The sequence below is a fragment of the Mastigoproctus giganteus genome, chromosome 6, assembly GCF_048544385.1.
Source record: "Mastigoproctus giganteus isolate SK-2022 chromosome 6, ASM4854438v1, whole genome shotgun sequence".
Lineage (NCBI taxonomy): Eukaryota > Metazoa > Arthropoda > Arachnida > Uropygi > Thelyphonidae > Mastigoproctus > Mastigoproctus giganteus.
Genome location: NC_143580.1, coordinates 141,929,797 through 141,942,151, shown reverse-complemented (window position 1 = coordinate 141,942,151; position 12,355 = coordinate 141,929,797). Strand labels below are relative to the sequence as shown.

The following is a 12,355-nucleotide window of genomic DNA, read 5'->3' as shown; positions in this document are numbered from 1 at the left end:
TGTGTTTTCAGGCATGGCCAAACCAGGACATTTTTTCTCTTATTTTTGAAATAGCTGATTTAAGTTCCTTTGTGGAGATAGGTTCTGTATCAATATCAGAAGATTAGCGTTACATTTGTGCTGATGATCTGGTAGTTATAGCAATCTATTGCCTGAAGGAAATAAATGACCAAGACTCTCATTTACTGTATCTTTTTTTTGAGAAAATTTTGTTAATGAAATAATAAAAATTATTATATAAAATTGTTAATAGAAAAATTTTATTAATTAATAATAAGAAAATAATCAACAGAAATCTGAATTTCTAACAGTTAAAACAAAGAGTTTTTGGGCTTTTGCTTTAACTTAGGTTCTTACTCATTCTAACTCTGGAGCGAACCGAAAAAAAATTTCAGGCCCGATGAACCTGCCATCTGAGGTCAGTCAGTTTGGAGGTCCACTGGAGAACACATCTAGTAGACAGATTAGATGTTTTCAAAAAGAATGTCTTGGACATGTTTAATAAATTTAGATGTGTTAAGAGAATTTAGGGAGTGATAACTTATCATGAGAGAAGTTTTGTTTAACAGAAGAGTGAAACTTATTCCATTTAATTTTTTTAAATGAAAATTAGATTAAATCAGCCGGAAGAAGGAACATATCGGTAGATGACCTGAGAATAATGTGAAAAACTATGGCCTTGTCATCACTGGTTGTTTAGTCTGTAAAATTTGCCGGTCTAAGCATTTTAAAGAACCCAGAAGTGGACAGTAAGAGGTCAATGTTTGTCTCTCTGACAGTATTATTAAAAGTATAGAGTAAATTAGTTTATTATGTGTTGTCAGGCATGAGCAAGGTTAAAGTCCTTGAACATCCTGTGGAATCAGTGGTATCACTAAACCATAAAAGCAATTTAGTATTTGAGTCAATGGATATGATAGTATTAGCACATCCAGTAACATTAATAACTATGTCCAGATGGCAGTACAGTACGAGGATATGATGTAAAAAATATTGATGATGCAGTGATCAAGACTCAAGTGGAGAACTGATTACATTAGCCAACAAAAAATATTTTTTGTCATACCTCTGCAGTGAAAATATGTAATTCTGGAGGAAATAAACACACTGATTCTGAAAATCACCGTAAAAAGTCTCTTTCGCATCTACATCAAAAGATGTACCAACATTAAAGTAAAGGGATGTATATATATAATTCAACTGTTTATGTTTGGAAGATGGATTGACAACCCTGAGAACGTCACAATCAGTTAATACTTGGAAAACCTTGGCACAGCCTACAAAAATCCTTACCAAAAATGCTAAGTGTGCTCTCTTCAAATTGTAAATTGTTTCATCAGAATTTGAACCTTAGAACCATAGGTAGAAGTCTGATTGTGTTTATCACAAGAAAACTGAGGCCAGAATCAATTGCTAAAATTAAGAGAATTAGCTTATATCTGTTAAAATAAATCAGTATATCCTACATTATGGCTAGATTATGCAAATTGGCATATTTTAGTAAAACATTACTCCCTCTATATTTAATACCTGTGACATAATATGAAACTATCATGGTGATTTTTGAAATCTATGTATTAAAATTGGTTAAAAACGGCATTTAAGTTCTTGGAGGTAAAAATCATGTTGGTTAGTGTTATAAAGGCCTGAAATAACTATTACATCCTACATTTTACGTATAACAATACAAGATTTTGGGTTGGTGAATGTAGATTCGACTAGCTGGGAAGGCGTAGGAAATCCCTTAACTTTTGAATTCTCTCCTAATTTGTGCTTTAAGAAATATGGTTACAGATACAAATTAAATCAACAAGATGCTCTTTAGCTGCAAGCCTAATTTCCTCTGCTACACAGCAGGTATGATGTCCATAGATTGGAAGCACTTTAATAATAGAAGTTTGTTTTTTTGTTAGGGTTCTTTAAGTGTGAGTTAGGTGTGTTTGAATTATTCATAGTGAGTTCATTGATATACTTGGTCCAGATCTTTGATATATTCTGGGATAAGAAATGTCCCTAAGTGGTTGAAATCCGTCTTATTTCTGTCACAGTTTATGCATTTTGGGGTGCATCCTCATATGATCATTCAGGAAACACATGACCTCCTTGGGCACAATATCCACAAGAAGTGGAATTTTGCTAACAAAACTTTCTTGTGTGGTCAAAGCCAAGACATTGAAACCTTTTGTAACAGTGGCAAATTTCTCAAACTTGTCTGCACTCCATCCAAAAAATTCTTTTTTTTTTTTTTTTTTTTTGTTAAGTAACAGTTTATAGTTTGTATATTCTCCAGGTAAATCTCAGAACCCAGGTGACAGTTTGTTTGGATTTAGTTGTAATACTGAAATAAAATGATGATTCTTGTGTAAAAAAATGTTTTCTGTGTAATAGATAAACCATAATTGTTTAGATTTTTGTGAAAAGGTCTTCAATTATTTCTTCTTTTGACAAGTCTTTAGCTATGTCATAAATGAGAGGCATCGAATTATTAATTTTGGGTTGTGGAGATGCCAATCCCAGTAATTGAAGTAGATGCTCAGATTACGCACCTGAGGGGGGCATAAATTCAAATTGAGGAAAGACAGTTGCAGAAATTTGCTTTTAGCTAGTGGGCGGTTGATTGTTGGAACAAACTTCGATCTGTCTTTGTGAAGGTTGATAGCTTAAATTCAAGAAAGAACTAGACAAACTTTTGTGAATGGATGAGTGAAATGGGAAGATTTTTTTTTTTTTTGGCTGATGCTATATAAGTGTGCTTTCTTGCATCATATGCTAATGCTAATGAGGCAGTATAAGCAGTGTCACTTCAAATGTCACTCTTTTGGGATAAATGAATAGATTTTATTCATATATCCTTGAAATCTCACTTTAAGGTGTTAGTAACAGTAGCTCTGATCTCCTGACTGGTTGATGGATTGTAGTTTTCTGAAGCAGAAGAATAAGTAAGATTTATTTTTCATATACAGGTTTAAGATTAGAAGTATCCCTGGCAGTAACAGCAGAAGATGGACACTGATATTTCAGTGTAGATTTTATTCTGGCAAAAAACTCCTTATTTAGCATACTGTAGAGAAGTGATCCCCCCCATGAATGTACCAACTGGGGCATACTAGAATTACTATGAAGAGCCTTTAGTGGATGGATGGCTAACTGAAAGAAAGTATATGGTGTGCTAATAAATGCCCATTCTTCAGAGTGGACTTGAGTATTGAGCAGGTATCTCAGTTTTCACTATTGGGAACCTGGGAGATCCCACTCACTACCCCTCTTGTTTCTGATATTTCTAAGTGATATTGAGGGTATACAGGGAATGCTCTCAAAGTTTGCTGATGATTTTAATTAGGTAGGATGGGAAATAAATGAGATCTGGCTATGTTGCTTCAGAATGACTCAATCAGTTACAGATATAGTCTGAAAGATGCAAGTGATGTTTACTCCTACTAAAAGTAAATTCATGAATATGGGAAAGAAAATCTGCAGATGAATTACAGACCAGTGAATAATAAGTTAAAGGAAGTTCAGGTTGAGAAAGATTTAGGAGTTATGATAAAAGCAGACATGAAGTTTTCTTTGTAGTGTATGCAGATAGCCAGGATGGCTCAGGGGGTGTGTACTACAACAATTTATAGGACTCTTACTATCAAGGAGAAGGATGTTATTATTCCTCTTTATAAAACAATAGGTAGATCATATTTGGAATACAGTAAACAGTAATTATTGAGCATTTTTTAGTAAAAGCATTGTGGTTATTACAGGGTTACGTTCCTGAGAAATGCCGCGAATACCGAAAACACGAATGCTGAGTTATGGCTCCCGTGGTAATAAAGGGGTTCCGTTCCAAAGTATGAAATATATAAGAAAAACTAGTCTAAAATTTTGTCTATGTATGTATTATATGTACCTTCATAATATGACTATGTACATAGACAGTACATAGTGAAATGCAAGCATATGGCATCGAAATGAAAATAAGAAACAATTTAATATTAGATGTAATATTTATTAGAAATTTCAAACAAATCTTGCAATCCAGCGCCTTTGCTAGCTAAAAAACTTATCCCCCCAGTGCTATCATCAGTTTCGCTAGTGTTGATAAAGATTTGTCTTTTCACGAATGATGAGTGAACTTAACGGAATTTTATTTTGAGTTCAGTCTTCTATCCACAGATTTAAAGCCTTTTCCATTTTTTCTAATTTAACTTCACGAGTTACAGAGCAAATTTTTGAAGCAATTAGCGCGTTTTCACGGACACTACAGCGGATTTTTTCTTCCGATTTTTTGATGAATCATACCGTTGACTCATTGATTTTATGTTTTGCCACTTTCACCATTAGAATTTTGTCTAACTCAATTTTATTCGCTAATGTCATCACCTTCTTTGATATTTTCACATTTCCCTCGTTATTCGTAGCCATATTTTTGTACAGATTAGAAAGAACTTGTCCACAATAAAGTCACTTCCTTCCGTTAAGACACTCGAAAAAGTCTGTTTTACACTGCAAAACAGTAGATTTATCACTTTTGTAAATTTATAAATTGATAAATTTATTCAATTTATAAGCATATAAATTAGAAGCAAACGAAACCTTCCATGACAAGTGCATAACACATACTGATTAGCGAGAAACATCCACGCCGCGCTTTTGTCACCACTCTTCCCCACCCACTGTTTTGACCGGGAAAGATAATTTTAGCCAAGCCCGTGTTTTTTTATGGCGGAAAATGATCACGGCGCTTTAAAATTCACATTTTTTTTAGGTTTCATATTTATTAAATCAGCGATCGCGAATACACATACCACGAATAGCAGGGGTTTACTGTACTGTATTTATATCTGGAGGTGCCACTTAAAAAAATTACTTTTAGAGAGGATCTAAAGAATGCCAATTACTAGATTGGCTTGGACTGCTGAAAGTTGTCCTTACAAAGAATGTCTTAGATGTGGGGTGTGAAGCCTAGAGACTTGGTACCTTAATGGTGACTTGGTCAAGTTGTTTAAGGTCCATAATGGAATAGAAAAAATGAATGAAGGAAGTGTATTCATTCTGGCAGGTGAAACCAGAACAAAGGTACACAAATAATATAAAATTTGGGCTGTAACAAAATTAGATCTTGAGAATTCCACCTTCGAGCAGCCTGCTTTGATTATGGAGTAAGTTGCCTCTCAAGTTAGACAAAGTCCAACAAGATTTCAGGGTAGAATTGGATAGTTACTTTTTAGTGATGGTCGTTCAAGGTCCCCAACTCACCAAGTTTGCTTCTTTGTGTCTTTTGCCTAATTAATACTGAAGTTTATTAGACTTAATTTTAGTGCGACAGACATTTCATTCAAAAATGACATTTGAATTTTATGAAGGAAAGTTACGTACAAATTCATTGCATTTGTGAACTAAATAGAAATTTTGCATTTCTTCATGCTACCAAAACACTTTTACAACTTTTTATTCCAGTTGTTCACTTACTAGTTGTGCCACAACTAGTAAGTGAACAAACTAGTAAAAAGATTTCATTGGTTTGAAAGTGGGCTGTTTTTTTGTCGGATTATGTTTAAAAATGGATCAAAGTAGCTGAAATAGCTGCTTTCTCTATACACCTACTTGATAAGTTTTTAAAAGCAACATAGTGTGTAATGGCTCCATTCATTAATGGATCATTATTGAGCATTTTTTAGTAAAAGCATTGTGGTTATTACAGGAACCTAATAATTAGAACTATTCATTATAGCATTAATATTTTATTGTTATTATTATTGTTATTTTAAATAGATGTCTTGGATGGAGGAGAAGATATTTTAGAAAATGTGAATTTAGTTGATAAAGAAAAAGCAGTGAAAAATGTTGAAAACAAGAAAAAGAAACCCGATTATATTCCTTATGAAGAAATTGAATATGATGAATTTGGCATTGTAAGTATTTTTTTTTTTTTTAAATAGCTTACTCCATAATTTTCATAACCTTCCTTCATTTGAAGTATAAAAATATTAATTGCTGTAATATTTTTTTATTAGTAAAAAAAAATTTTAGGTGATATAACAGTTTACTTGAATTCAAGAAGGTATACTCAAGTCAAAATTGTTATCCCTCAGTTGGTTTATGTTGACAGAATATAGTGAATGTTAAGAGGTTAAGTAAGTTTTTGGATGCGAGAAGAAAGTTCTTCCATAGAGCAGATAAATAAGCTGTAAATAAGATAAAAACATGGTGAATAAAAATAATTTTCCTGCTTGAGATACTAAGGCCATTGCTAGTACCATTACCCAACTGGTTCATTTGCCTACCAGAATACCATCTTAACTGCATATTAACAGGATTCTAGGTATCTTAGACCACAACTTGGCAGTACACTCTTCAATTCTCATCTGCAGATCTCTTCACGATTTCTATTCCTCTTTTCCTTGGTTGGACTACTGTTTTAAATCTGCTGGTTCTAATGTTTGCACAAATTTTGCAGGAAATTATTTTAGTAGGAGTGACGAAATCCTTCAATCCTTTTTCCATCGTGAAATTCAATCTTTTTTCCATCACGCTTTATTTAAATTTTGGTTCTCCAGTAAAGTTGTTCAAAATAAGAACATGGCATATTGCAATTGGCTATCATCTATCATTTTGGCTATCATTTTTTTTTTAAACTTAATTTTTGGTAAGTCAGCAATTCTTGCACTGGTGATCTTAGTAAATCACTCTCACATCAAATACATTCTGTGTAATGCTTTCTGTGGTCTTCCAACAGAAGGACATCAGGAGATGCTTGAATAATCTTGAAGCTAATAAGTCTAGATACCAGTGACATTTGTTTGCAAATCCTCTGCTCTAGGGTGTAATCCAGTTTTGCTATCATTTTATTATCTTATTCAACTGGTATTCCCCACCTTCTGCGTGGAAATTTTCACATATTTATCCATAGGACTGACTCTTACTATCAAGGGTGACTTATCCCTCACCTCTTCACTATCTCGAAACTTTCCATCTTATCAATAGTCACCATATGGATTCCATCACTTTCAATCCACTGGTAGTATCTTGTTTTTATGTTACTCATCTTTGGACAAATTTAGTGGAAAAGTTTGGTGAAACTGAAACAGTTGCTCTTGACATTTCTAAGAATTTTAATTGCATGGTTGGAATAAAAGTTTTTGTAACCAGGTTTTCATTTTATGGTCTCTGTTTTTTGGAGTAACTAGTTTTCTCTCTATCCTCTCACCCTGTTTGACGGTAGACAGCCCTCTGTCTTCTAACACTGGTGTTCTCCAAGGTTCTATTCTTTCATCTACTCCGTTTCTCCTGTATAGTTTTGTGGATGATAGTACAATCTATTCCACCTTCCAGTTTGAGATATTCTGCTATACATAGACAAACTTCAACTCCTCCACCAATCAAATGTTGATCCCTATGTAATCATCTATTGAGTCAAAGAAAATTTAGTTCACTTCAGTCCTTCTTTAACTCAGCCCTGTCTTATTTCTTGCAATTAGATTTGTACACAGGATAACATATATTTACTGGGGACAACTCTAACCTTCTAGGCTTTTGTGGATTAATTATATGACTGTTTTCTACAGCAGCATGTTAGAAAAACAACAAGAGGAAGCAATATGACCTGATTATTAACAGGGACTCTACATGTATTAAGAACCTGCAGGTAAAAGATCCTCTTGGTGGCAGTGATCCCAGCGTGCTGCTGTCAGACTTACTTCAAGACATAACTACTGTCCAAGAATAAAGGGAAGGGTTTTTGCTTCCATAAAGATGACTAAAGTGGTAAAATATAAAAAAAAAAGTGTAATACAAGGTATGATTAAAAATAAACATGTTCTCCAGTCGAGTATCACTTACAAGGAAGTTGGTTTTATAATTTACTGCAGGAAACAGACAGAAAGAGTAAGCAAAATTTCTCTGTTTTAGAACTTTGGCCAGTTCCTTTGAACAAAAGCTATGCATGATTGGCTATACCTATAAAGAGAATGTAATTTTATAGCTTGTCAATTTTATAGCTTCTAACATCAAGTGATGCTTGATGTTAGAAGCCATCAATTTGCAGTTAATTTAATTAGGAAAGGTTACATGAGCAGATGCCTGGAGATCAGCTTCATCCACCATTGTGGACCTTTTAATTATTATTTTTTTGAAATTTGCTGATTTTAAATAGCTTTTGCTAGTGTTTATCCTTCCTCAGAAAAAAGTTTTTCTGTACTTGTTTCCCTTTCCATCTTAATAAACTATTTTTAGAGGAGTAGTGGTAAAAAACTACCCTTTCAGTGTGTTAGTTAGCAAAAGGATTTCCAAGGTCTCACTTGAAGTGAAAACAAGACTTTGTGCTGTATGGGGGGGGGGATTGATTTCAAATATGTACAGGAATAATACTGCCCCACCCATGATGGATATAAAATACTTTGTATGTTAATGAACCATTGATTTCATACTTGAAAATAATGGGTACAGCAGATGTTCACAGTAGCAGTAAACATCTGCTGTACCTCTCATAGGAAACCACCTACCCCTTTTCTGCACATTATTAATGTATTCATTTATTTTGAGTGATTATAGTGTATTAATGCAGGAAAGATATAACTGTGTCAAGAGAAGGAATTTTTCTTCTGCAAAGATGATTATAATGATCTTATACATTTTTACATTTATTTTCGGTAAAATCAATTATTAGGAAAATGGGTAATATTTTTTGTAATAAAAATAGGTGGACCAGAACCAAGGTGTGTTTGCCAGGAGCAACAATTGATGATGTTACCAACAGATTGTCAGATTTTGAGGGGGTAAAGAGAGCATTATTAGTCACGTGGGGACTAACAGTATTAAAATTAACACAACCTGACCATTTGTTGAATAAATATAGGACCATGATGGACAAATGCTGTGAGTTAGATCAGAATGTGTATGCATATGCAATTCTGCTCAGACATGATAGGAGGGATTATATGCTTGAAAGCCTTGTGGATTAACTCAAGACTTGAGAGAATCTGCAAAGCTCTAGGGATGAAATTCTTATCAGCATGGCCTGCTCTTTTGGATAAAAGGAATATATTTTGTAGAGATGTATTCATTTGAAAAAGATGCAAGGATTTATTCTGGTATCATCGAGGTATCCTCAATGATATCCTTAAGGGTTCAGAGAAACTGCTAGTTGGAGGGGGTAATAATATCGATCCATGTTTATCTGATGATAGGGATTAAAATAATGCTTGCATTCACCTCAGAAAATTCTGTTTGTTGTTGCAACAGTTGATGTTGGCAAGTTCTGAGAGTAGCAACATTTCAAATGAGCGGTAAGAGATAGATAGGGTAACAAGTCTAAATAACTTCAAGGAGTTAGGGTCTGAACTGTGTTTAGGAAACTATAGAAGAATACTTAGTCTTAACTGTGTCTACAGTAATGTCAGGAGTGTTTTGAATAAAATGGCTAAATTTGAACTCCTGGTTAGGACAACTAATGCTGACATAATTAGGGCTAGGGCTTACAATACCGAGATTCTGGGATACCGGTCATTTTATTTAGGACTTGAAATCCCGGTATTGATACAAAAATACCGGTTTTTCAGTACTAATTTAAAAAATAATTGTTTATGATTTATTCATATAAAGGTTATAAAATCAACAATAATAAATCATTAATATCACAGAATTTGTAACAGAGAGATTGTTATACACAATATAAATGCAACAGAAACCTGAAAATGTCATAAAACTGTAAGACATAAAATCTTACAAATATATTTCTCTTAGTAAGTGTAGTGCGTGTGGAAGTAAAGCACTTAAGGAATAACAAAAACATCATTACAGAAATATTTCCTTTAGTGGGAGCAGGCTTGATAGGGAAATTAAGGAATATGGTGAACAATGGTATGGCAGTTGCAGAAGGGTTAAAATTAAAAGCTTCTGAAAAATAGTTTAACTCCTCTATTACACCACTAATTGAGGATGCGACACTTAGTGCATTTTGGGGAAGGGTGTCGGTATGGAGCAGTTCAAAAATATTGTGAAAAGGTGATCTAGAGGTAAAAGATGAAAGTGTTTCTTTGTGTGGGAAAAATATTCTGTTTTTGCTATTTTTCCCACCAAAGGAATAAGAATGAGTTTAAAGAATAACACCGTGATTGGTTTAAATTAGATAGGGGGAGATATGTCAGTGAGTACAAACCCCCTCTGGGGTTTGCTTGTGTATAAAAAAAAAAATAGTACAAGGGGCAATTGTAACTTGCAAACAACTGAATATAAATAAATATGAGAAGGAAATAAATAAGGTGCTCGCGCCAAAAGAGGGGTTCGTGGTTGTTGTTTGAGGGGTTGCAGACTTGCAGTGGCAGTTCTGGGTTCAATTCCGGTCCAGTTCTGGGAGTGTCGAGCTACATAATGAAGAGTTCCGCCAGACATGTTTCTGTGCCAGAAGTTAATCCGGAAGTGAAATAACAAGCCATTCAGATAGTGCCCTGCTGTGTTCTGCTACTGCGGTCATAATTTCCTTCAGTATTAACAGAGAACTGTTCCTGAAATAAGACAGTATTAGAAGAACTATACAGCAGAGATGCAGAGTTTAACTAAGAAGAGAGAGAGAGAGAGAGACATCAGCACAATCCGTGAAGGAATCCCACTGTGAAAGAGAAGAAAAGTAAGTCTTCTGAACTGTGTTTTATTGGAAATGGTACTTAGATAAAGTGGTAGATTATTTTAGAGTAAGGTTGAAGTTAAAGAAATTATGAGAAATAAGGAAATGTTTAGTATTGAGTTAGTTTATTGGTTGAAGTTGTAAAGAAAATTGATATTTTGCTAAATTAAGAGATTACATGGAATCGTTAGTATTAAGTTAGCGACTTATGGGTTGCTGCTGTTGTGAAGAGAATTGATATTGCTGATTAAGAGAAATATGAGGAAGTAATTAAGATTGAATTAGTTTAGTGTTTGCAGCTGTAGAGAGAGTTGATATTGTTAATTGAGAGAAATTGTATGGAAATGATAGCATGTATTAACAGCTTAAATGAGAAAATTGAATAGATTAGATGTAAATGAATACCAATTATGTATATACAAGTGACCCTTGCTTATCGCTGATAATTTGCTCCAGAAAAACAGAGTGCTAAGTTGATCCACGCTAAGCGAGTGCCGCATTCCCATATGGTAACATAAATTCATGTATTTGTGAGTTGTAGCCGGTGCCATAGGATATTTCCTAATCAATAATAAATGGTAGTGAAAAGATGCACAAATATCGGTCAAAATATTTAATATTCAAATATTTGTACATATAAAATATTCTTATAAAATATACGTATATAATTATGTGGTAACTACTTACATATCAAAGTTAAACTTAAAATTCCAATTAAAATCATGCATTTAATTGATCTAAACTGATTTTAATTAATTTAATTTTATTGATGAATTTAATAAAAAAAATGTGTCAATTTTGAGTTGTACTTTGGCCCTCTTCCTGATAAACCAAAAGCGGTTTTAATTTTAAATCCCCCACAGCATTACCACCCAACAATGAAGTCAACCGATCCTTCGTTGCTTGGAAACCTGGCATGTTTTTTGCTTCTTTCAATATGAAACTTTCTTTTATGCATTCGTTTCCAAAAAAGTCCTGCTTCATCTATGTTAAAAACTTGTTGAAAAGTATAACACGTAATACCCCTCTTCGATAATTTTAACAAGTTCTTTTTTGAAAGTTTCAGCTCCTTGATCTGCACTTGCGGCTTCTCCTTGGATTTTAAATCTATTCAACCAGCCCTTACTAGTTTTAAATGGTTCCACATTTTTTTTTTTTTAGGAGAGTTTTCTTCAGATCATCATATAGGCTAATCCCTCCCTCCCTCCCTCCCTCCCTCCCTCCCTCCCTCCCTCTCTCTCTCTCTCTCTCTCTCTCTCTCTCTCTCTCTCTCTCTCTCTCTCTCTCTCTCTCTCTCTCTTTTAATGAGCCATATAATATTTAACTTAACTGAATTCTTCAATAAATTTAGTTAAAAGTCTCTCCATTTCAATCCCAATAACCAGCCTAGCCCTAGTTGCTTGCAGTGGAACAGCTGTCTTTCCCACTGCTAAAATTAATTCTTTATTTTTTATAATTGTTCTTACAGTTAAACTTGCCAGTCCTAAATTATGGCACACATCCACTTGTCGTTGACCAGAATCGATTCGCTTCAAAATGTCTAATCTTAATTTTCAAATTCAGTCTTTTTCTTACATTTTTAGTCTTTGTATTGCATCTAGTCGTTGCTTTTTCATTCTTATCCACCATTATTAACTCTTTGAAAATGTAACTGCGTTGGTTGCATTAATTATGATACAATGTTCGAGTAAACTGTCCATTGCGCACGATGTCTAATACTGTACTGAGTGATGACTAGACTTC

The 12,355-nt window shown here is 33.9% G+C and overlaps 1 protein-coding gene across 1 annotated transcript in view; it reads left to right on the top strand.

Annotated features, from left to right (window-relative positions):
* The window catches only part of LOC150084627 (U4/U6.U5 tri-snRNP-associated protein 1), a 343,250-nt gene that overhangs the window by 146,445 nt on the left and 184,450 nt on the right, over positions 1–12,355 (top strand). Inside the window, exon 8 of the mRNA XM_090375366.1 lies at positions 5,764–5,903. Within this exon, the coding sequence (XP_090231492.1) occupies positions 5,764–5,903 (140 nt within the window). The remainder of the gene's footprint in view (positions 1–5,763; positions 5,904–12,355) is intronic.